General features: G+C 33.6%; 3 protein-coding genes, 1 long non-coding RNA gene and 1 pseudogene across 4 annotated transcripts; 1 reads left to right on the top strand and 4 right to left on the bottom strand.

Annotated features, from left to right (window-relative positions):
* Positions 1–120: 120 nt before the first annotated feature.
* LOC104719620 (uncharacterized) lies at positions 121–2,914 on the bottom strand. The gene is made up of 7 exons (XM_010437574.3): positions 2,443–2,914; positions 1,712–2,323; positions 1,421–1,605; positions 1,044–1,282; positions 762–961; positions 531–656; positions 121–441 (listed from the first exon to the last, which is right to left on the bottom strand). The coding sequence occupies exons 1-7, from the start codon at positions 2,596–2,598 to the stop codon at positions 343–345; spliced, it is 1,617 nt and encodes a 538-aa protein (XP_010435876.2). The 5' UTR covers positions 2,599–2,914; the 3' UTR covers positions 121–342.
* A 2,761-nt stretch (positions 2,915–5,675) lies between these two features.
* On the top strand, positions 5,676–7,460 carry LOC104719621 (peroxidase 62). Its single transcript, XM_010437575.3, has 3 exons — positions 5,676–6,208; positions 6,433–6,595; positions 6,861–7,460. Exons 1-3 carry the CDS (start codon positions 5,819–5,821, stop codon positions 7,262–7,264), a joined length of 957 nt encoding a protein of 318 aa, XP_010435877.1. The 5' UTR covers positions 5,676–5,818; the 3' UTR covers positions 7,265–7,460.
* Positions 7,448–8,116, bottom strand: LOC104719623 (SKP1-like protein 11 pseudogene; annotated as a pseudogene).
* Positions 8,117–8,520: 404 nt separating this feature from the next.
* LOC104719622 (uncharacterized) lies at positions 8,521–10,511 on the bottom strand. The gene is made up of 2 exons (XM_087470363.1): positions 9,358–10,511; positions 8,521–8,870 (listed from the first exon to the last, which is right to left on the bottom strand). Exons 1-2 carry the CDS (start codon positions 10,363–10,365, stop codon positions 8,781–8,783), a joined length of 1,098 nt encoding a protein of 365 aa, XP_087326489.1. The 5' UTR covers positions 10,366–10,511; the 3' UTR covers positions 8,521–8,780.
* Positions 10,512–13,740: 3,229 nt separating this feature from the next.
* LOC147937297 (uncharacterized) lies at positions 13,741–14,754 on the bottom strand. Its single transcript, XR_015568056.1, has 2 exons — positions 14,314–14,754; positions 13,741–14,162 (listed from the first exon to the last, which is right to left on the bottom strand). It is a non-coding gene; the product is annotated as an uncharacterized LOC147937297 (long non-coding RNA).
* Between the last annotated feature and the right edge of the window lie 13,100 nt (positions 14,755–27,854).

The following is a 27,854-nucleotide window of genomic DNA, read 5'->3' as shown; positions in this document are numbered from 1 at the left end:
GATATATATCTCAAGCTTAGCTTTTTGGTTTTGGGTTTGGACAGATAGATTTGTTTTGTTCTTTGTTTATGTGAACCATGGCTAAGACAATGCTGTGGAAGCTCTGAGAATAAAAACAAATTTAATGGGCATTTATCAAATCAACACGCCCGTTTGTGTTTGTGTTTTTATTGACAAAGGCCAGTTTGAGTTTTGGCAACGATAGTATACATAACTTACACATTGAATCAACAAGACAAGCACATAACAGCAAAAGAGTTTCTTGCTTGTATATATTGTACAGACAAAATCTCAATTAAAAACGTATGTGCATACATCAAACCAGTCCTCGTGCTTCACATTTCACCTCTCTTCCTTTCTAGGAGCATTAGGATTACCCATCATATCCATCATCATTTTCTCAGGTGAATCTTCCCAATTCGTAAATGTCTTCAAGTCGATCTGCAGACAAAACAAACGTCTCAAATTTGGAACCCTTTGTGCATTGCATAATATAGATGTTATGCTCCTTTTGTGTTATTTTCTTTTACCTTTCGACGTTGGTTTGTGAAAAGCTCTTCTCTTTTCTGGTATGTTTGTTGAATTTCCCTAGCCTTACTTCCACCTAACCCCCATGCTTCAATATCTAAAACCAAAGCCTCTACTGGTAAATAACCCTGCACAAAAACATTTAGTAAGAGTTGTTATTCAGATCCAAGAGCACAAAATTTCACCAGCATTGAGATTTGGTTTTTTCTGGAATCTAGATGCTTGAGGTTTACCTGGTTTGGGAAAAGAGAGCCTGACTGGTAAGTTTTATCAACTGCATGATGTCGGACTGTGATTTTAGCAAAGTCTTCATCAATGAAAATTCTCTCGTTTCCAAGAGTTCCACCGAATCCAATTCCAACAGGCTTGGGGTGTGCATCGTAGACTCCACCAGCGGGATGCAGATGGCTATACGCAAAGTTTTTCTCCTTGCCTGAAGATTAACACAATAGTATGAAAGACTGGACTAATGGAAAAGCAAGTGTGCAGAAGCAAAATTTCGATTAGTGAAGTACCAGAAGATGAGAATGCGTGGAAGACCGGACTAATGGAGAACAAGCTCCCTGAGCTTCCATAAAATGCATCTTTGTTTTCAAAACCTTGCTGCAAGATTGCACCAATGACCCATTTCCTCTCGCTTGAAGTACCCTTGTGTTCGCCTTCACAGCTTGCAGAAATTATCACTAGTATCGGAGCATGATACCCTTCAACATTGGACCACAGTCGATTCATGCCTTTCCCATGATAGTATGAGCTGAAAGAGAAACAAACATAACATTAATACATTGTAGAGACAGAATGTTCAAAAAACAAGTTGATGTACACAAGAATGGCAATTTTAAATCACATGAAAGATAAACAAGTTGCTCAGAAGTAAGGTAGTGAGAGATACCGGTATAGAAGATTATTTGTTTCATCACTATTGCAAGGAAAGCATGAGCTCAAAATCTCCTCGCTTATTGTACTTTTGCTCGTCAAAGAAATCGCCCATGCCCTTCCACATGTTAGAAGGGTGTTTTCGCTTGTCTTGGACGCAGAATCATCTACAGCAGTGGACTTTGAAGGTCCAGATACATCCTGCAAATTCATCAATCCAAACTTCACATCTCTCACCTTTCTTTTAAAACTACAATACCATTTTATACATAAACCAATGCAAAGAAGCAAAGTAAAGAGAGAATACCTCAACATTTTGAAGTCTCGAATTACAAAAGTGAGAAAGGCACTCAGAGAGACTAGGAACTGTTGACAAAGCCCACGTTAGGAATTTCCCAGTAGGAAGTTCAAGTTCTAATCCAGAAACATCAGTCTCCCAAACTTCAAAACCGTTTCCAGATTCAGATTCAATACAAGACACAAGTGCTGATAGAACCAGATGACTGATATCCGGAAGAAACAAAGACCCTTTCATTTCAGCAGCTTTAGAAGTACGACCATCCCACGACATTGTCCAACACAACCAAAGAAACACAAGCAACTCTGAACTCGAAATCGACCCGTTAATCTTACAATCAGATTCATCAGATTCAAACTCAAGCTTTGGAGAAAAGCCTGCATTTTTAGCTGTCACATAGTAAACTCTCAACAAAGTGTTGAAAGACATTGAAGCTGACATCCTCCCACAGCATTTGACATAACCACTAGCAAACTCAACCCAACTCAATCCTTCTTTGTCAGGTACAAAGAACAAATCTACTAAAGACGATCCTAAACACTCCAACAATCTAGGAAACGAGTCTGGAACTTTTTGCCCTCCTTCAGAAGTAATTGAATCGTAGCTCAAACCAAAACTTTTCTACAAGAAGAGAAAACCAAAAACTGCTCTCAGAACTCAGATTCAAGTAAAAGATCCAATTTTTAGAACCCTAAGTTAGATCATTCACGATTCAATTACAAACCCACGAAAGTATATACCTTGAAGGATTGAAAAGGAACTGTATTGGTTTGAGAATCAACGAGCTTTGAGAAGGAACGTTGAAGCAGAGGAAGAGCTCCGGTTGAAGCGGCGAGGCTTTCGATTTCTCGTTTCTCAGATGATTCTTTGTTGTCTGTTGAAGATGAAGCACCCATATTGGTGGTGAAGATGATGATCGGAGAAGATTCAAAAATCCGAAATTGGAAAGACCACAAAAGAGATTTTTAGAAATTGGAGTCCATTGATTGATTGATCTATACGAAGAAACAAAGAGACAATTTTGAACAGTTCCATACAGATATTTCACGATTCGCCTCGCCACGTATGAGGATTGATCCGGTTCCGGTTCGGGATAAAATCAGAACCGGACCTGATCAATTTAAACCGAATTCTCCAACTAAAATTTTGGATGATAGAGGGTTTGGTTGGGTTCAGATATTGTGGACACACACCAAAATCCCTATCTGAATTATTATCACTTGTTTAGGTTAGGATCATATATATATTTAACAGTTATAATGGTTAAATTTAGAGGATTTTCTTTATAATAGTTTAATTTGGATGATTTCCAAAACTTCAATTACTCAAACACATCCTTTATATTATAAAGTATAAATCATCTAGCCCACAAACTTTTACCGGACAAATTTTTTTTCATAATTCAAATTACACTAAAATATTTTTTTTTTTAAATATTTTTTTTTTAAAATAACTTTTTTAAAAAGGGTTAAAAACGAGTAAGTTAAAAAAAAAAAGCAAATAATTAGGAGAAATGGGCTAAATGATAAAAAGAAAAAATATCCTAACTTTTCTCATACTATCACCACGGTTTATAACCGACTTATCTCTTTTTTTGATAACTATGTGAATTTTCATTAACTTGAAGTTGCACAAAGATTACAAAAGCCTTGATACATCCCCATCCCTTGCCCAGAAAAATAAAAACAAGAGAGGAAAAGCTGAAAAAAATGAGTAGGAATACCTAGTCAAACTTTAACCAGACCAAAAGCAAATCTTTAAATTTCTTTCTCCTCTTTTTTGCCAGAATGGCATCTCTGATTTGCCTGTCTAGACCTTTGAACAAGATCTGAGCCTCCGTTGTAGAGTTGTTGTGATATCGGTTGTTTCGTTCCTTCCATATAGCGTACAGAGTTGCTTGGGCTGCTAGACGACGCAAACATCGTGGTACAATATGATCGTTTATATCTAGTCAGGCGGTGAATGCTTCCCAGGTGTGAAAAGAAAACGGCATGTAACCAAGCCTCCTAGTCACTGCAGACCAAATTTCCTCACTGACTTCACACCGAAGGAACATATGCTCTCTTGTTTCTCGGTACAACCCACATAAGCAGCAGTTAGGCTCGATTTGAAGTTCCCATCTAACCAATCTATCTCTAGTTGGTAGCCTATCATGGTGCGTTAGCCATATCATGAAAGCATGTCGAGGAATACCTTCTTTGAACCAAACCTGCTCAGTCCAATGAGGTGGATTCTGTCTTGGTCGCAAAATTTTCCATAACTTTTTGGTAGAGAAAACTGAGAGTTCTTCTGCGCCGCAGACCCGAAAGTACTTGTCAGGTTCATCAGTGTCAGGTGGAACATTAATACTCAGAACTCAGATTCGAGTAAAAGATTCTATTTAACTTATTTAACTATTGTTTGTCTCGACCGGCCATATGTTTTATGAAGCTACAAACGATCTGAAAAAGGGTCACTTTGCATGTATCTATAATTAAAAAAAAAAAATGTTTAATCAAACCAAATATGAAGTTGGATATGTATAACAAAAACACTAAAGTTCTAAAACAAGCCTGTTTCTAGGGGGTGGCAAAAGCCAAGGGTCCAAAAAAAATTTAGTTAAAAAGAATTTAACACTATATTATATTATATGAAATCACAACAAAGATATCAACAAGGATAAAGAATTTATCTCCGTTGTGACTATATTTATCTCCAGCTCAATCTAATTGTAATCATCGATATATTTGAAGTGTTCTAAGTCTTTGTAGACGTCATGCATGGATTTTTGATAGGAACTGACAAAAAAAACATAAAAATATGTAACTATGTAAGAAACATGAATGCTGTCATAAAGACTTCTGGATTTTATAGAAACTCTCTATTTTGCTATGTCACTATTCTGTTACGAAATTTCAGTCTATTTTAATTGCAGAAAAAATTCATATGGACCAAAACAACGATAGTTAGTTTCGTCAGCATGAGTTCTGGCCGCTACATATTGATCACCAATTTGTTAGTAAATTTTACTTTTAGCTTATAGCACATTCCAAAATTTCTCACAGATCTTATTACTAGCAAAACTGCGATAACTATAAAAAAAATTATTAGAGACTTTGTCATACACAGTCATGATCATACATACATACTAACCACTGGCTTAATTTTTTATTTCTTCTATGCAACACATGACTTGTGAAGACGGATCTTTTGATTGACCAAATTATGTGTGTTTTTAAACCATGCATAGCTACATTTTTATGGTTTTTGTTTAATCTACAAACATGAATAAAACTAAGGATTGGTTCAATATTATTGGGAACCATGGGGCGGAAACTTGTTTAAACCCCTTAATCAAAATTGAAATTCAAATCGAACTGCATTTGGAGATCCAACCCTATTTAGTAAGCCGACCCTGATCGAACCAAACCTTCCATTTCCAGATTACTAGAAAATTCGGACTAACTAAACCAAACCAATCATGTATGTTACGTTATATATATATGTATAAAACCTTATAATCATTAGGAAAACCCACTATAGTATTTTGGTTTTTTGTTTGTTTTGTTATAAGACTTTAGTATATGTTCCGGTCAATACATTAATCTCACACGATGGATCAGCATCAGTGGACTTTTGTTGAATAGTGAATGTTCATGTCTTTGAATGAATATTTTAACACTTGATTCGTTTAACCAGTCCAAAGTCGCTACATTATTCTAAAATGAAAATCTCATGCACTAGCTTAGTACGAGTTTTCTTAATAAAGAATAAGAGTTGAATCAAAGTATAACTCCTACAAAAAGAATATTCTATACCACACATTTATTATAAATGATTACATAATTGATTTGATAGAAACGTACAAAAGGGAAAAAAAACAGACCAAACATGGTTATGCAGTCGTCAACGCGCGGAGCCAGCTCATGACCATTACAAAACGCGCTTTTCAGTTTTTGATATATCTAATTACATCAACACTGTAGCCGATTTCGATGACTTCAATGTCACCCTTTGACTTCTCAATACCTCTATAAGTTACTCACGTTCTCGTATCACTTCCCATGCATCTTCTAAACAAACTCTATCTGCTATCTCAAAAAACACACTTCAAATCTTATCTAAAAAGGAATAAAAATGGGTTTAGTCCGATCACTTTGTTCGTTCATAGTCTTCCTTAGTTGTCTCATCGCGGTTTATGGCCAAGGTACGAGGATCGGGTTCTACTCGACCACGTGTCCCAATGCCGAGACGATTGTTCGGACCACAGTGACATCCCACTTTGGTTCTGATCCACGAATTGCACCCGGGTTATTGAGAATGCATTTCCATGATTGCTTCGTTCAAGGTTGTGATGGTTCGGTGCTTTTAGCGGGACCTAACTCTGAAAGAACCGCTGGTGCAAACACTAACCTCCGTGGTTTCGAGGTCATTGACGATGCCAAGACGCAGCTCGAGGTGGCATGTCCTGGTGTTGTCTCTTGTGCTGATATTTTAACATTAGCGGCTCGTGACTCCGTCACCCTCGTAAGTAAATTAATATACTAATACAAATATCATAACATAATTTGTCTATATATTCCAAAAAAGAAAGATTTGTTTTAAAAAAAAATGTTTCGTAAAATTAGATTTTTAGACTTCTATGCAACATTAAGTTTATATGGTTACCTACTTACCTCTATAATTTGTATTGGTAAAAAAAAATCCGAAAATGTTAACGAGTGTGTGTGGCTTTGCATGGGTGCATATAGACGCAAGGACAACGCTGGGAAGTCCCAACGGGACGTAGAGATGGACGAGTTTCCTTGGCAACGAACGTTAACAATCTCCCTTCTCCAAGTGACCCCGTCGCCATTCAACAGAGGAAATTTTCAGCTTTCCGCCTCACCACTCGCGATCTAGTCGCTCTTGTTGGTAAGTAACTTTACAAACATTACAGTTTAGAAATCAAAAATAGACCCAATATAGTAGTTTCGATCGGTGGAGTCTCCTATTGTACGATATTTTACTAAAAATAGATTGGACTAAGACCAAATCTACCACGCTCAAAATCAAATTTTCCTTATAACTAGTGTATATGAGATGTAGGAGTGTTCGTCCAATCAATGTCTTATTCGACCAGACCAATTCAATTATATAACTATTATTCAACTGAATATGAATATGTCTGATTTAATAGGAGGACACACGATAGGAACAGCTGCATGTGGGTTCTTTACGAACAGAATATTCAACTCGACCGGAAACACAGCAGATCCAACCATGGACCAAACATTTGTACCAACACTTCAAAGACTTTGTCCCCAAAACGGAGACGGATCAGCTCGTGTGGATCTTGACAATGGAAGTGGAAACACATTTGATACATCCTTCTTCAATAATCTTAGCCGTGGTAGAGGAATTCTTCAATCCGATCACGTTCTTTGGACTAATCCGACTACAAAATCCATAGTGCAAGAGTTCATGGCTTCAAGCAGCAACTTCAATGTTCAGTTCGCGAGGTCAATGGTTAAGATGAGTAATATTGGTGTGAAAACAGGAAGAAGTGGAGAAATTCGTAGGGTTTGCTCTGCTGTTAATTAATCATTGATTAAGGTTTTTATGGCTAATTTATTTGAATGTTTGATTTGTTAAGAGTTTGACTTTATTTTTTAAAAATATTTAAACCGATTGATTAGAAAGGAATGAGAGAACCCAAAAAAGTGGGTTGCTCATATTTGTATCCCATTTCTTTCTGTTTGATTTGGTGGAATAAATAAAGTTTTAGTTTCATATTTAATTTTATCTACATTGATCAAGAAATCGAAAAAGAAAACCACACACTAAAGAAAAGAAAGAAAGCTGCTTAATGTTTTGCTTCCATGATCTGCTCATTCAAAAGCCCATTGATTCTCCCTACGAACCTCTTCTTCTTCCTCAGGTGTAAAATCATTCTTAATGTTGAAGTGTGCACGAATCTGGTCTGGAGTTTTGCCCTTGATCATATCAGCAACAGTTTGGCACGTCAGGTCAAGCAAGCTTGCGATGTTTAGGTAGTTTGCAGCAAGGATGAGATCAAAGATCGTGGATTGATCTGTTTCCATGAACTGCCCATCCCACTTCTTGAGTTCCTCCTCGGAGATTGGGTTAGCGTCATCGACGTGGTGCTTCTTGCAGTACTCCATCACTAGGGCTAGAGTCTTGCTCGTCACGTTAGAAAGAGGGATCTCGGTACTGGCGCAATCGTCCTCAACCATATGCGCTATGGTCTGCGATTGGATCACGACCTCTTCTTCCACCTCGAACGACTGACCATCGGAGCTCTTCAACATGATCATCTTCTTCGTCGACATCGTTTGTACCTTGTTGGGTGAGATCTTTTCTCTTTGTGAAAGCGAATTTGATGAGAAAAAGTTTTAAGAATTGAGAGAGCGATTGAATTGTTAGGTAATGAAGTTGTGAACCCTATGCGCCGTATTTATAAGCCCTAAGAGTCGGTTAAATCAACCATTCCTTTTTTGAGATGGAAATCGTTTCTTTAACAAAAATAAAAAGGCAAATAAGTCCTTTTCAGAAAAGGTAATTTCACTGGAGTAAACCGAGATAATCCGGGTAAATTCTAATTTACCTACACATATCAACACTACACTAGTCATAAACTCGTAATTATGACATAATTCTACTATGTCTTAAAATTTAAGGTAAGAGAAAAAGGCACCTTCAAGAGGTCAATGAGAAGGAAGAAGAACATGTAAAAATTTCGAAATAAACAACAAGACCATGGTGTAACAAAACTCATGTTCATTTGGTTCAACAAAGTTTCCATATGATTCAAGTTCAGAACTATAAGGATATAAAGGTAAATCATAACACAAAACAATAGATAAGAAACGAAACAGAGTAACAACAGTTACATTGTGATCCAATAACACTTCAAGGTCTTATTATGATGAACCAGTACAAACACAGGCTCTGCAGTAATATATAGAGATTCAAACAAACACAACACCAACGTCGAAATAAATTATGTAGAAAGATATGTGACTTAGCTCTTTATTTAGTAGATATTTGAAGCTAAGCAAACACACTTTCTCATCACACCCTCCAGCAAAGAGGGGGTTTAGTCATCGTCTTCATCACGACGTCTCTGGTGGTGATGCTTGTGACGGTGCTGCTTCTTCTCCTCATCATCATCAGAGTCATTGCCACCCTGAAAATTGTGTACAGAGATGATTAGGTTAAGCAACTACTGCATCCTTTCTACTACTTTTCAATACACAGTGACATTGAGTTCATGATGCCCACTGCTGTGAACAACCATAAGAAAGGATAAGAGATGTTATGTATCTAAGACCAGCAAGTTATCCAAATCCATTCCAATACTGAACCAGCAAAATTCAAATGGAATCCTAGAACTAGTTTTCTAATCAAGCAAACTCAAGCAAATCTATTTCAGAATGTGAAACAGAGATATAATTGTTAACATGTATCCCAACAGTGACTGTAAACAGAGTTCTTTAAAATGGGTGTTCATAGATGGCTAGATCATCAATGGAACATGAACCATCCATATGGAGATAATTCTACTACACTATGATTAACAAAGGATTGAACAAATCAAAACTTATATTCCACACAATCTAGAGTCACACTATGTACAATTCCACTTAACGAAATGATTCATTTCTTCGACTTACATATTTCTTGCGACCATAGCTCCCTTCCTCATCACCTGAACCAGAACGGTCCCTGCGTTGCTCATCATCATCATCGTCATTGCGACGGCCATAGCTAGGCTTCCTGTAACTCCCTTCTTCCTGTTCCTCAGACCTTCCATAGCTAGGCTTCCTGTAACTCCCTTCCTCCTGATCCTCTGATCTTCCATAGCTAGGCTTAATGTAACTCTCCACCTGGTCCTCAGACCTCCCATAACTGGGTTTCCTGTAACTCCCTTCCTCTTGATCCTCAGATCTTCCATAGCTAGGCTTCCTGTAACCTTCCTCTCCTTCCTCAGATCTTCCATAGCTAGGCTTCCTGTAACCTTCTTCTTGTTCCTCAGACCTTTCATAGCTAGGCTTCCTGTAGCCTTCCTCAGACCTACCGTAGCTAGGCTTACGCTCATACTCAGACTCCGATCTGCCACCATAACCAGATCCAAGCCCCGATTCAGGTCTCCTACCATACTCAACCTCAGTTCTTCCACCACCATAACCAGATCCATACTCCGATTCAGTCTCCGTTCTACCACCATAACCAGATCCATAACTCTGCTCAGGTTTCCGACCATACTCCGTCTCCGTTTCACCACCATATCCAGATTCAGGCCTCCTACCATACTCACTCTCCGTCTGACCACCATAACCTGATCCAGATCCATAACCAGGATTAGGTCTCTCACCTTGAACATGACCGCCACCACCTGAATCGGGTCGGAATGCGGGTCGTGGCTTGGGTCGAGAATAGCTACTGTACTCTGTGTTAAGAGCTTCGTCTCCGTAAGCGGAAGGCTCATGGATCTGAGTGAATTCAGGTCTCTCGTACTCGTCATCGTCATCGACGCCAGAGGAGAGAGGGTAACAAGTCTCATCGGAAGGTGGAATCGGACGGCCGTAGATCACGGTGATGTCGTAACCACCACTGTACGGCGTTGGATCAAACTCATCGAAATCGTCGACGTCGTTCTCATCTCTTGTGTAGTACGGCATCGTTTTAAAAGCTTCTCTCTGTGTTTTTTTTTTCCTTGGATCTGATAAAAATGACGAAATGAGAAATTTTATACGCGGAGGAAGAAGAAGAGTTTGAAAATACGCTGCGTTTTGAATTAATATTTGTGGATCGTCTTTCTAATTACGTGGGTCACAGTTTCCTGCTGTTTACATGGAGACCACTACGATTCGGGGTAAGCTGTGCCACGTGGCTCTTATCTTAATTAGTAAAAAACCCATTTTGATTGTACCGGTTGCCGACTGATCGAACCGGGAACCAAACCGGTTACAAGTAATGATTTATAAGAAATTAAATGGTTTGTGGTTTTGGGAAAGAAAAATTTTTGGGACAAATTGTATAAGTAACCCACAGATTTTTTTCTTTTCAATGTTAATTTTAAAATTATGGTTTATTTTGTAGATTTTAATTTCCATTTGAGTTTCTAAGGCTTGAAAATCTTATACTATATATATTTTAACTATTTTGTATAACCTTATTTTTCCTTTAGGAAAAAGACATTTATTATTTGTTTAAAAACAAATCTCTTATTTTTAATAGTCACTCAATTTATATCTCTATTTTTTTTCTCTAAAATAGAGTAACTCTAAAATAGAGCATTGTTTTCCTCCAATGTATTACTCTATTTTCAACTCTAAAATAAAGTTAGTGTAAAAAAATATAGATAAAAATAGAGTTGCTCTATATATAAAGCAATCCTATCATTTTCTATATTTTAATGTAAAATATAAAGTAGGTTTGGAGCAAATGTTACTCTATAATAGAATTTTGACTCTAAAATAGAGTGGGGTTGGAGATGCCTTTATACATATCAACTAGGTAGTAACCCGTGCTACGGTAAGTGATAAAATATTTTTATATTAATTTTAAATTCGTAAAATGACTAAAAATTATATTAACCTGGGTGATATAGCACATGTGCGTTATTTTCATGTAAATTTTTTAAAACATAAACCTAAACGTATTTACTTTAGAACGAAAACATGTCCCATCCCCTCCCAAACCATCCCCTCTCATCCTGTTTCAACCCATCTCGTCTGGTCTCGTTCCGTATCCATCTGGATTTTTTGTCTTATATTTGTTCTCTTTTAAATAATTACTCGTTAGACAATGTTTATTAAAAGAGATTAGGTAAGAATTTAGACGGGATACCAGAATTTTCCATCATTTTTTTTATTAGTTTGTTGAAATTATCCAAAATTTTATAATTTAAAAAATTATATAACTGTTTTCAAAAATACAATTTTTAAAGTGTCTATTCCAAAGTGGTTAATTACCCTAGTCGCATAGTCAATGACTCAATCCTTATCCAAATTAAAGAAAGCCTACCACTTGAATTTTTGTACCAATATTTTTTGATTTTTTTTTAAAAATTGTTCAATATATTTATTTTCACTATTTGAATTATCCGTTTCAGTTTACATATATCATTTCTTGTCTTAATACCATAAATAGACTGGAAGTTTTCTCAAAATATATTATTATTTCATTAAGTATATGTACTTAATTAGTAAATTAAATTACTTCAAAAGCACTGGTAAAACTTATATTCAGTGAAATAATAAACTATTTTAAGTAGTAAAACTTTAATTGTATAATATTAGTATTTTTTTCATAAAAATTAGTTAGCCACTCTTTTATGGTGTTGTCAATATTTTGGTATATATGTTGAATATGGCAACCCATTCCGAAAATAAACATGATCATCATCTTTGTCCGATGGAAAATATACAATTTTTTACAATCCATCCATAATAATCAAACATAGCCGTCAAATAATCCATACATAATTTAATAACAGCAGTCAAATAATTATCAAATTATTAGAACAGTAATTATCGGAATGAACATGATGATCTTTCATAATTTTTTTTGGTTTTAATGTCATAAAAGAAATTACATAATCGTGTAAATTCTATTAAAGCGCCCGTGAATATTGAAATTTGATTATTCAAGTATCCAAATCAGTACAAAATATATAAACGACATTATCATCTTAGGTTAAGTGAATAATAATTTATCAACACAATATAGGTAAATGAAAAAAATTAGACAAAATACATGAATTCTCAATTTAAATATTTAAAGTTATACATTTAATTTTAATGTTTAATATATTTTTAATAAAAGTATATGATGATCATATATTATGGTTTTGTCTTAGCTTCAATTTCTAAGATTATATCAAGATGGTAGCTTCAAGTTCTTTATTGAGGCTTCATATCTAAAATAATTTCACATGTGAAATGTAATAAGACGACCAAAATCAATTATATTTACCGCAATTCACAAGTCTCAAGATCCATATTTCAGCAACTTTAAAACTCTAAAATGCGTATCTGCAGCATTTAAAATATAATATTTCTACTGGATTAATAGTTTAATACTCTTTTTCTCATCATTATCCTTTTCATCACGTGAACCCTTCCTTTTGATTATACTTCTCTAGATTGCCCAATTTTGCATTGTTTTGATTATATATTCTCTTCCGATCTACGGATGGGCATCTCTTAAAAGGCAATATACTATAAAATCAATTGATAATACCTTATCGATTTAACCAGTATGGTTACACAGTCGCGGAGCCAGAAAATCTATCCACCAAAGTCATATTTTTTTCAAGCAAAAAAAAAAAAAAATAGTTGAGCTCAATATTTCATACCGAAAATCTTAAATTTAAAGCCTTTTTGTGTTTTAATATTTCACGTGGGTCAATTATAATATTGCACAAAATTTCATCTGGGTCAATTGTATTATTGGATAAGGATCAATTTTTTTTTTTCATAAAAATTCCACTAATTTTTAGAATTTCATCAGGGTCAATTGACCATGGTAATGCTTCACTGGCTCCGCCACTGTAGTTACAAGATCACAACAAAAGGGCAGGGCCAAAAAGGTTAAGGGCAACAAGCCATCTAGTATGTGTCCTGATCTAGTGTATTATTCGCACACACAACCTAACTTGCTTCAATATGTACTTATTCAGAGGTGGGATGGGTGTTCGGCAATAGGTTCAATTAGGCAACTAGGCTCCAATGGAGTTCCATTTTGGGATGCTAGGGAGATTATGCATGGAGAGGAAAGCTATATAAGAATAGCACGGCGTGAAAACTTAGTTAATGATTTTCTTCATGTTTGAGAGCCCCAAAGCCTTTGAAGATCTTATGAATCAAGATATGACTCATGTTTACCATTGGTGTTTAAAGTTTTTAAATACCCTTTTCTTAAAAGATTTTGTTTCTCTCTGCTTGTTGTCTTTTGAATTACCATGATTCAGGGGAGGTATAACTAAGATTTTAGAAGATTTTGGGCCTTTTTTAAAAATCAGATGTTATTCAAAGCATGATTTTAAAATCTCTTCACAATTACCATGTTATTCAATTTGGAATTTACATAAAATCATTCAAAATAATTCACAATATCTTGTTATTCAATCAATGATTTATAAAAATTATATCAAATCTACTGTTATTCAAACTTAACAAGTACTTTTTAAAATACTACTAAAACCTGATTTTGAAAGATTTTGGATGCATTTTTACTTGAAAATTAGGAATGAACAAATCTCACCTCTGAAGGTGGTATTTTGAAGGATTTAACAAATACTCGAATCGTTATTTTTTGTCGTTCTTCACTTTACCAAAAGTGAGCTTCAATGGAGGAGGGATTCTCTTTTCAGTTTCATATTGAACCCAGATTTCGATTCTTCAATCAATTCTATATCTTTCATACTCTCGCTCTTAGTTGCATCTCGCTTAAGAACAATGAATCTGTTAACCTGGGGAATTTTTTAGAAACATTTTAAAATATAAGGGAGTTAAAATCGTTAACCGTTGTTGTGTGATTAAAGTGTGTTTAGATCATTATGTCTCATATAGAACAATGGCTATAGCCAAAAGATTTGAATATGCTTGGTGACTGGGATTTACCTTGTGGATGCAATCATCATGTCTCCTCCCTCATACTCAATCTAAACACTTGTTATTATTTTTTTGATTCCATCTTCTGTTCTTGAAACAAAAACCCATTAATACGAAAACCTGATTTCAATAGGAAACAGAATGTGCAATGCATGTGATACAAAAACCCATTAATACGAAAATCCATTTTTGATTCCAATTACCAATAAAAATCTCAACGTTAGTCTCAATTTTCCAAGAATAAGAAAATATCGTTTTAGAAGAATCGGATTGGTGGGGAGACCCAGTTTCAGCCTGAGTGGTCATGGAGCACACATGACCAGACGAGCGAAGCCAAAGCAGGGGACGAGGAAGACGATAAGCCGCAGAGAACAGAGAAATAGGAGGATTTCGATGATTAAGCCGAACGGAGGAGCGGCTACTAGGGTTATGAGTTGTCAACAATGATGTAGAGATTTGTGGAACCTTGCTCTCGGTTTCATGGAAATGGTCGAAGCATACCAACACTGACCAGTGGTGATGCTACAACGTTGAGAGACTCACCAACTTGAAGGAAACGAGAGCAAGCCACGTACCTTTACTAATATAGTATTTCTAAGTTTTCTTATACATGCATTATTATAAAGCTAAGTGTGTACCTAATTTTTGTTTTTTTCGTTGCATCTTGTTGTGGGACTGTGGGTATTTGGTATAAGAATAACTCATGAAAGAGAGCATAAAAAGTGGATAAAAAATTGTTGCGGAGGTAACGTTTCCAAAAATCTCTTTGATCCATACTAAATATTCCAAAATCTTCTAATAAATCTCATAAAATTATCACTATTATTTAATTATTAACAAAAAATCTTCTAAAACTCCATTAAATCGTTAGATATCTTTTAAAGTCTCTCAGAAACTAAAATCCACCAAATCTCTCAAAATGCTAATCCAATACCCCCTCTCAAACTACTATTATGAGAATCTATCTTAACATTTTTGGAGTACAAATTCATGCCATCCTTTCTTTTCTTTCGGATCGGTCGATTTAAAATCATAAATTAATATCCAATTTTACTAATCGGATCCTCATTAATTATCTATACAAACTCTAATCGGATCAGGTCAAATTAACCTTTAATGACCCGTGAATATTGATGTCTAGTACTCCCTATATTTCCTCCACTTAATTATAAGTTTCCTTTTTAATATTTTTAGCTCCCATTCTTCTGCAAAAAAGTAAAATATCATTTAATTATTTTCGGTAATAAAAACAAAAATATCTCAATTCCATATACGATTTATACTAATGGCCAAAAACTAAATTCTAAATTAATTGATTTGGCAGATTCTTTCTATAATCAAACAAAATCACATTCACTAATATACCATAACACAAGCAATAATATCTTATAAAATATTTAGTGATTTATAAATATGGTAGAACCTTGATTTTATACTAGCATATTCCATAAACTCCTAACAAAAATCTACTCAGACTTACTTGCTCACCAAACTTGTCTCTAAGCACTCACACAAAACCCTACTGTCTCATTGACATTATAAATAATTCTTTTTCACCGCAACTCATAACACCAAAACTAATAAAAAATGATAAACTTATACACAAAGCTTATTGTCATGCGTCTATTGAAACTATGATAACTCGATCTGCATCAAAATTCCTAGATGATTCATGTGACCAATGTCTAAGTCTGCGAAATTTTGTGTATATAATGATTTGAGTGTTGTGTTTATTATATAATCTGTACTCATTTATCTTTCTTTATAACTACAGCTGATTCATTCAAGATCTAGAAAATGACATATGCTTAAAGAAGCTTGATTTAACTTACAAGCTGATATGGTTGTTGGATTTAAATTCTATTTTAATGCGTTTGTACGATATAAGCTTTTTTTTGGCCATCATTTAGTCAATTTTTATATAATTATTGTCCATATGTCTATATATACATATATATATATCTATCTTTGATGGAAAGAAAAATGTACATATAATATATTTTGCAGTTGCTAATTCATATTTTGGTGTAGATTTAAGTTCATGAATATTAATTTGTTTACCTTTTAGTTTTTATCAATAACTATTTTTTTTAACGTTTTTAAAGTTTTTTTATTTTATTTTTTCCTTTAGTCTACATATGTACCACATGTTAAATCTTGAAAACACTAAAAATATCCTATATATTAATACTAAAATTAAAAACCTGTAAAATCTTATAAAATTATATATAAATAAAAAATTGTCTTGCGAATTAAACTCTATTATTAAAACCTTCCAAGATAAATGAATATATTAGCTATTAAATAATTTCATAGATTATAGAAGTGTCATATTAGTTTCGAATTTATTAATTAGCATATTCTCCAAATTTGTATGTGGACTACATAGTGTTATACATAACATGGTCTGTTTACTTTTACTGTTTTACAACAGCTAATTTTAATTTACCAAATTCTAAATGAAAACAATTCAATTGTATATACATCAAACAAAGAAAATTAATTTTACTTTCCACATATCTATATATTATTTTATATAAGAAACACAATCTTGCGGTGTACCACGAGTCAAAACCTAGATAACATTGTAACATCATCTATAATAAAAACCAAAGAATTTTAAATCATTTTATAAATAATTATAAAATTTTATCAAACATTTTACATCTATACTATTAAAGCAGAAGTACTCACTAGACTCAAATTGGACAATGACTTTGTTTTGGTACGTTTTCATTAAAAATGATTAGAGAATCCCTTAATTTAATTAAATTACCCTATACTTTCGATTTCAATAAATGACCATTATACCCCTTAATCGCCCATTTAATTACAACCAGGTCGGGACGCGGATCCTCTTTAACCCGGTAATAGAACAAAAATCTACACGCGGATCCATTTGTAATCCGGGTTAATACTATTTGGATCGTATTTGGTTTGATTCAAGAATAATTATTCACACAACCAAACAGATGTTTATCCCTATAAATAAGGAAACTGGTATCTGAGTATTTAATGGCTTCAGTAATATCAAATATTAACTACTACCATACTTAATCCTTATAATTATTACGAATATTAATAATAATGAGAAATCTTTCATACTTATGGATTGTGACTTTGTTGCTTCCAAAATAATCAATAGATTCAATACGAAATTTTATATATATGTAAACTTATTTGATTTGCTTTTATATTGTGAGATATTTACGGAAACAACAAATTAACATAATACAATTAAATAAAAACAAATCATCATTTAGTTTAGATTTTTCAATATTTCGTTAAAAAATTATAGTAATTAATTATGATTAGTATAGATGGAAAGAATCAAAAACGCATAAATTATATATATCTAAAGTTGTAAACTAATTTACAGAAAATGTGTACTGTATATCTCACATCGACTAAATATTTTGGAATATGGTTCATAGTTACTATCAATATATGACTAATATGTTTTGAGTACAAATGAGCACGGAGCTTGATTTATCAGATATCCAAATTTAACAGTTTAATTTGGCTCTATATTTGAGCATATTTAAACTTTTAAAAAGTAAACATATTATAATATATTTACGTTTTTAAAATAGTTTAAGAGATTAAAAATATTTAATTTTTTATAGAATATTTAAATTATTATAAATATTTGAACTTCGTTGAAAGTTTAAAATATTATAATATTTTTAAGTCTATGAACATTTTCCTCAAATTTTTAATTTTACTTTTACTGTATGTCTTTTTTTTTCCTTCATGTACATATATATGGACATTGGACACCATGACATTTTTTTTATTTTAATTCACATATGATATATTATATTGAACATATCAAACCGTACAGGCTAAACGTAAAACACCCAAATATTTTGTACATTCAACCAAGGCCCATTTGTATATGTTTACTTTTTTGTTGCCTATATATATATTTTTTAATCATTTGTATTTGTATTTATTATTAATATATAGTTTAACTATGCAAAGTAATAGATATTTTACATTCGATTCAAAGGGAAAAAACAGCAATCACTATTGTCTTTTGAATATATTTTGTTTCTAAATCCTTTGCAAACAAAACAAAGAAAACAAAATTTTTATTCCCATTATTTTTTTTCAAAACCTGTTAGATTTGATTTCTAACATAATAAAAATTTAGATTCCCATTTTTTAAATTATTATTATTGATATATATAAACTTAATAAAATTTTAAAATATTATGAATATGTAAACTTAAAAAGGTTTAAAATATTATATAATGTAGTTATATAAGAGGACATGTTGGAATTAATAAAATATTATTAACTAAAACACGGATTAAATTCTCATTTTATTATTTGTCAACAATACTAATATTAGAATATTTGACATATCAAATCCAATTTAATTAAGATTGTGTAAAATAATTAAATCATTAGGAAAATGTGACTTAAACACATCTTATAAATTAGTTATTATGTATTGAGATCCTTTTGTTTGTTCTAATAATTAAAAATCCAAATAGAATCTCTACACACTAATCCAAATAAATTAATTATAAATATAAATAAAATTTATATGCACACGTTGTAACGTTTACACAAATCCCATAATACTAAATTTATACATATGACAAATGAAATAACACAAAACTATATTAGTCCTAAAAACTTATTTATTAATTTGACCAATAATAATATGTAAAAAATAAAGCAAATTTAAAATTAGAAAGAAAAAAACAATTTGTCCCGTGGTGTACTGGAAAAGTAATTATCAAAATGAACATTACGATCTTAATCGAAACTTTTTTTTTACTGTCACAATTGAAATTAAACAATCAAATGTGTGTCTAAATTCTTATAAAGGCCCGTGAACATTTAAATTTGATTATTCAAGTATCCAAATCAATACCAATAAATAAATAAAATGACTTGATTATCTTGGGTGAAGTTTAGAAGAATTATTTATTAACACAATAGAGGTAAATAAGGTGGTTTACTCGAGTCTCTACTGGGATGATGCCATCCCGCCTATAGTCTTTGGGACTTTCAAACTGGAGAAGAATAATGTATCGGCTTCATTTTCCACCACCTGAGTCTTTCCCTCAGGAGATGCAAAATTCACAAAATCAAACTCTTCATGAAGACTTCTATCAACAAAAACAAATCGATACCCAAATTAACCAAATAACTAACTAACCTTGACAACAAAAAGTAGAAAGGGATAATACCAAATATTCAATAAATCATCTATTACTAATAATAGTCAAGAAAGTACCAACAGAGAGAAGTCTTATTTAACCTTCTATATTTTTTGAGGTGGCATGATTCTAATGATGTTAAATAAGACTTATTGTTTTATGATTCATATTCAGGATTCAAGAGCATAAAATAGCACTGTTTAAGGATGTGCCTCTTGTAGAATCTTGGTATGGTGCATGATTCTTGGCTTTTTTGTGCTTCACTTTGAATATCTCCAGCTGGATCCTCTTTGTCTCAAGCTCTGCAAAACAAATGAACACAAACCCTTAATAGACCAAACATAACAAAAGGTTATAATAGCCTTTGTATCTATTACACAATCTACTCACATTCATCAATCATTGTACAACATAGAATGAGATTCCGCATTCTTGATATACATCAAACAAGCATAACGGTTTCACGAATACTCAACCTAGCTAGCGTCATTATAATATTTAAACCACATTTCTCATATCGTCATAGTCAATCATATACATGATCATCAATATAGCTAAACCAAAATATCATCGGCTAAACATGGCACGAAACAATTGTACCCTTTTTTTTTTACTTGAACTGGTTTCTTCTTCTTCCTCTTCACCATAAAACCCAGATTTATTCTAAGTATCCAACAGATCATATCTCAAACTTCCAGACTGAGATGACATATTAAATTAGGGTTCCTTACATAAGAAATAAGTGATGACAAAAGCTCTTCTCACCTCCGGTGAACAACGTTTCCCAACTCCGGTTATCGTCGGCCACAGACGGATGATTTGATGACGTACGGTGCCTTTGCCTCACGCCAGTTCTCTTCTCTCTCCCTCACTCTTTCTTTCTTTTCTCTCTGTTGGCGGCTTAGACTAGGTTTTATTCTCTTTCTAAACGAAGAGGGAAATGTTTACGCATATACATATACATATATGCCACAAACGCCAAGTTCAGCAATATCTTTTAAAAGCCTAATACCAAGTAATTCAACAACCAAAAGATTAACCTTAAACGAAGCTTTCAGCAATATCATTTAAGTACTTAAAGAACAAGGACTTTACAAGCGCTAGCTAGAGCATCTTGTCATTGAAACGAGTTCTGTAAGGAAGTCACACTTTTCCTTTTTCGTGTTGTAAACATTGAGCCTTAATTTCTCTAGGATTGTTGAATTCTTGAGGAAGTAACTTATTAGCTCCATTTCTCCTTCATACCTTGGGATTGAACGTTTCAATTTTACAAACTTGAGCAATAATACCAAACAGGTTACCCATTTTGACACCCTTGAAAATGGCCAACTCTCTTCGTCTTTCCAAAAATAGTTACTGCACATATCACAATTTAATCAAAATTATTTACCATGTGAAGCGATCACGTTAATAATTAATTAAATCTGAAATATATAATAAGATTTTAATGCTACACTCAAATTTTTTTTTTTCTTTCCTGCATGCTACACTCAATTTTAACTAATCGTAATTTGAAAAGGAAAAGGATACCCTACTACAGCTGCTAGTAGGATTAGGATATACGGTGTGTTGGTATTATAAAAACACACAAACAAGGTCAGAAAAAAAAAAAAAAAAAAACAAAACGGAAAGGTAAAGAATGGAAACCTATGAGGTCGGTTCAATAATTTTTGGTGTCGCCATTTGTCTCCTAATAATTGGTGGCCTCCTATTCGCGGAGTACTGCGACATTGATTACTATTTTCCCGAAGAAGGCGACCATGGCCGAGACAAAGCGGCGGATCAAGTGATTATCACCAAAAATAAGAACAGCATCGTGTCCGTGACCAATCAAATTGAAGAACCGAGTAGTAATGTTGATAGAGTGGTTATCAATATCACCAACAGTAAGAAACGCGACGTGAACAACAAAATTAAAGCCTCGAGTAATAATGTTGATCAAGTGGCTTTCACCGTCGATGTGCTCGTACGTCACTCGTAACCACTAATAAAAACCAGACGTTCCATGTGTTTTTTTTAGTCTGTTTTTTTCTTTTTCTTCTTCTTCTGTTAATTCCTAGATGTTTTGAGTTTTCCAGATATATCATGCCAACCACACTTCCGCTGTGCGCTCTGATTTTTGTTAATTTATAATTTTAAAATATATAAATTTTATTTATTATATATTTTGAGAATATTATGAGTTTTTAATTTATATTTAAAGAAATTAAGATTTAAGATTCTTAGTTATTTTCAAAGAATGACTTGTATAATGGAGATTCTTACATTTTAGTTTTATGAAATTATATATTTATTTGCTCAGATTGTGATATGATATATTAATTTTATAGTTATTAGAATTATAAAAAAAAAATATGATGATAATCACGTTCCCAATGATGACAAATTGTTACACCCTGATTGTTTACATTATCATTATTCATTAATAAAGTTTATTTGGAATTAAATATATATATATATATATATATATATATATGATATTAAAAATTATATTAACTAGAAATAATCACATAACTTATTAATAGTTAACTATGAATACCAACAAAGAATACCAAATTTGGTGCGCTAAGATTGCTTAATTCTGTAGTTACGGCCCCCTACTTGCATCATTATATTGCACGGCTCTTGTCTAGTCTCGAAATTATGTATATATGCCGAAATTTGGAAGTGAGATTATGGGTAAAGGTTGAGTAAGATTATGTATACATGCATATATATATGAAATGTAATAGAATGAAATAAGTTTATGTTTTATAAAAGGATTGGTAAAAGATGAATTAAATTGGTGATGGACATAATGTAAACTATATTTAGTTGTGTATGTAATGGCATAAAATGTTACAATATCTAGTTGTGTGTGTATAAATTCTCTGAAGTTGTTAATTCATTTTCCCAAATTTTAAGCCTAATTCTACATTTTATATAAAATTGATAATGCTAAATTTAGAAGAATATGAATATATATATATATATATATATATATAACCAAACGGGAAAATGTATTAAAAATCCTCAACTATGCATTTTTGTTGACTTTCAAATAAAAGCTTATTTTTGTTGACTTTCAAATAAATCGTAAAGTCTGGTTAACTTTGCCAATTGAGGCGGCACAACATTAACTGGGTAAACGGAACAATTACACAGTCGTAACTAGCTGTTACCGGAAACTGTTAATATACAGAACGACGTCGTAAAACATACAAATGTAAGATTCAAATTCCTCACCTCAATTAAAGAACAATAGTTACTTCACCAACAGAGCTTCCTCTTCTTATTTTGAATCTTCGGAATCTCCACCAACATGTTCAAATCCATATTTATATGTTTTTTTAACACAAACATCGTCGTTTAGCTCATTAATGATTCTCAGTGACGACTAGTTAACTCTGTGTGATTGTTCCGTTCACCCAGTTAAAATTGTTCTTCAATCGGCAAAGTCAACAAGACTTTATGTTTTATTTCAAAATCAAGAAAAAAATAAGTATTTATTTCACTAGATGAAGAGTTCATGCTTTAAATCAACGAAAATATATAGTTGAAATTTTTTTAATGACATTTTCCCCAAATGGGGAAATATCTTAGTCAATTTGAATTCACAATAATCAATAGATGTGCATGTTCTCAAAACAAAACACATCTATTGTGTAGATTGTGTATACCCCGCTAATGTAACTGTTCTTCATTCTTAATATGTACATGGAACAATTTGGGAGGAATAATGACTTACTAGGTTTTGACCCGCACGTACGTGCGGAGTTATGTTTAAAAACAAATTTCTAAATTATAGAATTAATAAACCAAACTCATATATTATTTGAATATTTAGTTTGATTTTCTGTTCCGTCTCACCAATATTTTAAATTCCGGAAGGACACAACGATAAGACAATTTTTTTTTTGGACAAAAAATATGTTTCATTCTATTAAAATAGAACAGAACATACAAAGTAAAGATCAAGATTTAAGGCACAACAAAGATAGGCAATCCCCAAATCCAAAACAACAAAGAGAAAGAGGTAAATAGAGATTATCGAGATTGTAGTCTTGAGAGCTATGAGCCAAATCCTAGCAAGGGTTTCAGAACATGTGAGATCAAGCAATAACGATGCAGCTTCCAAGAACAAGTCGATGGAAGAAGATGTAGCCACTGTCTTGTATTGAAAGAGCCAAAGCTGAGATACTCACCTGGGTGAGGATATCTACCCGAAGGAGAGCTTTGTCATGAGGTCGAGCAGGGTTTAGGATACTCTGGTTGAGGGTAAAAAGAGGTTTGAAGGGGGTGATTGGATTCAGTGTAAAAAGCTTGAAGTTGTAGTGGTAACACCCACTCCATGGAGATGGGGTCATAATGCCACGAGACTTCAAGATTATAGGAGGGTACTTCAACAAGTTGATACAATGCAATTTATAGGTCTCTATAAGCATACTAGATGATGAAGGAGGGGGCATGGCGATAACTCGGTAATCACATCGCCATAAGGTCTGGATCATAATGCCGAGTTCACTCATGCTTCTAACCTCAAGAGCTGAATCAATATGTAGATCTAAAAACAGGTTTCCTACAAAAATCCTTAACCCAACTAGCAACAATGGTGGTTTACTTTCCAAATGTAGTCTTCGAACAAGTGGTTCTATAAATCCACACACATAAAAACTAGAGAGGAAGAGATTTGAATTCCGCTCAAACCTGGGTAATATTAGTGGAAGATCAAAAGAAACATCTTTTGGTAATGGGCTCAAGAACCTTAACGGGCCGAGGAAATTTGGGCCCAACAGCAGAAAACCTAAGTTCGCTGTCGGGGACAGAGGAGGGTTCACGCAGCGGCTGGGTTGAGCAGATGTCTAATTCAGTGGCTCGAGCATCTCTAGTGAAGGTAGGGAAAGTGGTTGGGGATTTAAAGCGAGGCTTGAGGTATCAGAAGTGAATCCTAAGGGCTTAAGTTCTCCGGTACAGGACATTGATACCAGGATGAGGAGACCGTCGTGCGCCGTCGACAGAACTACCAGGCAAGGCGCATATGGTGGTCTTAGAGGATCTACTCCTCCCATCAATGATACCTGGTTTAAGATCTCCTCTTGGTCAAACATGAGTCCAAATCTGAAAAATTTGGGGTCTTCAGATAGTCTCTCCGAGGAAGAGGTTTGAGGCGGTGAAGAGTTGGGAAACTCCGGCCAGCAGCTGTCCTCTTTGGATTGCAGATCAGCTATTGGGGGAAATTGGGTGGGAAGGCTTAAGGAGGGATAAACAAGATAAAAGGGGAAAAAAAGCTAGACTACAAGAGGGGAGACAAGGAGGGGAGATTCGGACTGAGTCCCGACACCGGCAAAGTTTCACTTCGCCGACGTCAGCGGGGAGTTGCGGTGGAGTTGCCTCGATTATCGTGTCTTAGAGAGAATAGATTTTTATTTATGTATTATTACCCAACGATAATACCATAGACCAATTATTTCAGGGTATTTCCCAGGATAAGAACAAATTTTGTTTTTCTAATTTCTCCAGTATTTCGAAGGTCAGACCGATTTGGCAGTTATATTGAGATCAATAGTAAATTGGGTTAGTGGTAGTTTAGATTTACATTAAACTATTGAGTTATCAAATCAAATATATAAACTGCCAAAAACTAATAAAACTCCTAAATCAAATGATCTAAACGAACCCATTGATTTTAATAACTAAATCTCTTAAAACTTTTAAACATATTTTAGGAATGATCATATTTTTCTTAACTAAACATAATTTTTTTACAACTATAAAAGTTTAAACCTATACAGCTAAAATCTACCAAACAAAGTAACTGTTTTTATAGTGTTTTTAACTTTTTATAGTTATAAAGTATAATAGTATAGAGAATTTTTTAATTAATCCTTCCATATGTCTAACCTTGATGCAAATATTGGGAGGTAGTGAGACCATAGTACAAAAGCACCAGGTGAGTTTTTGCCTTTTTGGTTTCTTAAGTTTCAAAAATTGCATATTATTATTTTAATTTTTTTTAAAAAAATTAACTTAGGAGGATAATCCATCAATTGGCTCATTTAATCATCCAAGTATTCTATCTTAGTTTTGGTTAAAACATATAAAACGTAGCGCAAAATAACATAGAACTTTCACTCCTTAACCGAGAGTTAATTAACGTAAAAATGATACCAAAATTAAAACAACACCGAGACAATAGAGAAGATAAAGAAAACTAATACAAAACAAAAGAAATTGTCAAGAGCAACTTAAAAAACAAAAGAAACAGCAAATTTGTGAGTAGATTTTATCTTTTTCTGTTTCTATCCTTGGTGATTCTCATTTATAATATCCTTCTCACTTGTATTCTCATCAAACATTGTTATAGTCCAATGCTTCTCATCAACCATGATATAAGTGTGCTTTTTGAGTATTTTCATTTGTTTATAGGTTGTTTTTGAATCTTTACAGGTTATATAGGATTTTGGCACGGATGAAGCGAAGTGGAGTAATTTGGATGATTTTGGAGCATTTAACTGAAGGAAAAAGAACTTGGAGTCGGATCAGAGTGATGGCATCAATCGACACCACGTGAGCATCGATCGACACCCCTGTTTATCCGACGAGAGAACAAAAAATTGGAAGTTTTACAATTTTACCCAAAGTTTCCCACAATTGCAACATAAACCCCTGGACGTGTTTTAGGATATATTGATAGTGTTTTTTGGTTCTGTAAACCCTTAAGTTATTTTCTAACAGTTTTTGAGAGAGAGATTATTGAGAGCTTTTTGGAGAGAAGGATCTGAATTCTTTATAGAGAGAAGATTTTCAAACTCCCTCTTTTTACTTTCAATATCTCTTGCATGTTATTCAGAATGTTTTGTTCTTCATTAAACATGTCTGAGTAGTTTGCTTGTTATGTTTAGGGTTTTTCACAGGGTTTTTATGATTTATTAGATCTGTGATTTTTAGGGTTCTTAATCCTTTGTGATCTTCATCGTTGTTCTTCACAATAATTCTTGATTGATCACCTATAATTATTATCTTAGGGAAATTAATTGATATGAGAATAAAATTGTTTTCCTGATTAAAACCATTGATGAACAAAATTACTTTTTGCAAAGATATTTGAATTAATAATTTTGTGAACTTTTCTAAACCTGTTCTTAAAACTGAATTTTACAAAGACATTTGGATTTTCTGGTTTTAAAATTTAGATAATAATTGCAGTGAGAACTGAATTATTTTACAAAACTGTTTAGAGTTCTAGATATGATTTTTATTGCATGAACCCTAATTAATTTATTGATTTAATATTTCATAATTACCTGAGAAATTCCCTAGGCTTAACCTTTTGATTTCCTGAATTCACAACAAGTTTAGTTTAATATTTTGCATTGCTTTTATTGATTTAAACCATTTTATTTAGCGTAATAACGAAACTCTATAATCTATTGTGTTTGATCTTGAGTCTTTGTGGATTCGATCCCTAGAGTATTACAACTACAAGGCTGTTAGTACCATTAGGGTATTACAATTTGAGCTTATCAAATTTTGGCGCCGTTGTCGGGGACTCTTTGATCTACCATTAGATTTGAGTTTTTAATTTTGTCTAAATTTTTATTTTTATTTACTTTCTCTTGTGTGTTTCAGGTATATGCCTAATAAGCCTAACACAAGGAGCAACAAGACTGGTCCTACTGTGAAGCTATCAAACCAAGAGTGGGGAAAACTTGAGCGTGAGAACAGAAAAGTAGCCAAATCCTTGAAGATGGTTAACACAATCGTTTTGGTTCGTGATGAGGATGGTGCTTTGAGAGATCAAGAGGGCCACTTGCACAATGAGTAGGACTAAAAGCTTGATGCAGAGGGCAATGTGATTGCTGAACCAGTTGTTAACGAACAAGCTGTTGTCAACCAGCAAGATGTTGCCGATGAGGAGGTTAAACTTGGTGTTGATCTACGCCAACAAGAGGGTATCGATCGACACCCACCTCCAGCAGACGTACGTGGAGTTGCCAACCACGTCCACAACCCCGTTCAAAGACAGGATCAAAACCGGGATCTGATCAGGACTATTGCAGACTTCAACAAAGCTTATTTGATGTATGAAAACCGCTCTGCAATTGTTCCACCTCCATTCCCAAGGAATGACTTTGAGCTGAATCCTGCCTACTTCCAGCTGGTTAGACAAAGACCTTTCTCTAACCTGCTAAATGAGAAGGCTTTGGACCATATTGAGCACTTTGAAGACTTGGTGACTAGTATCAAGGCCAATGGAGTAACTAAAGACTACATCTACTGCAAGCTTTTCCCATATTCACTTGCAGGAGAAGCATCCCAATGGTTGAAACAGTTGCCAGCCCGATCTTTGACCTCTTGGCAACAAGTGAAGGTGGCTTTTCTCAACTACTTTTA

Source organism: Camelina sativa, chromosome 10, assembly GCF_030686135.1.
Source record: "Camelina sativa cultivar CO46 ecotype springtype chromosome 10, ASM3068613v1".
Lineage (NCBI taxonomy): Eukaryota > Viridiplantae > Streptophyta > Magnoliopsida > Brassicales > Brassicaceae > Camelina > Camelina sativa.
Note: the sequence above shows the minus strand (reverse complement) of the source record. Positions and strands in the feature narration are given on the sequence as shown.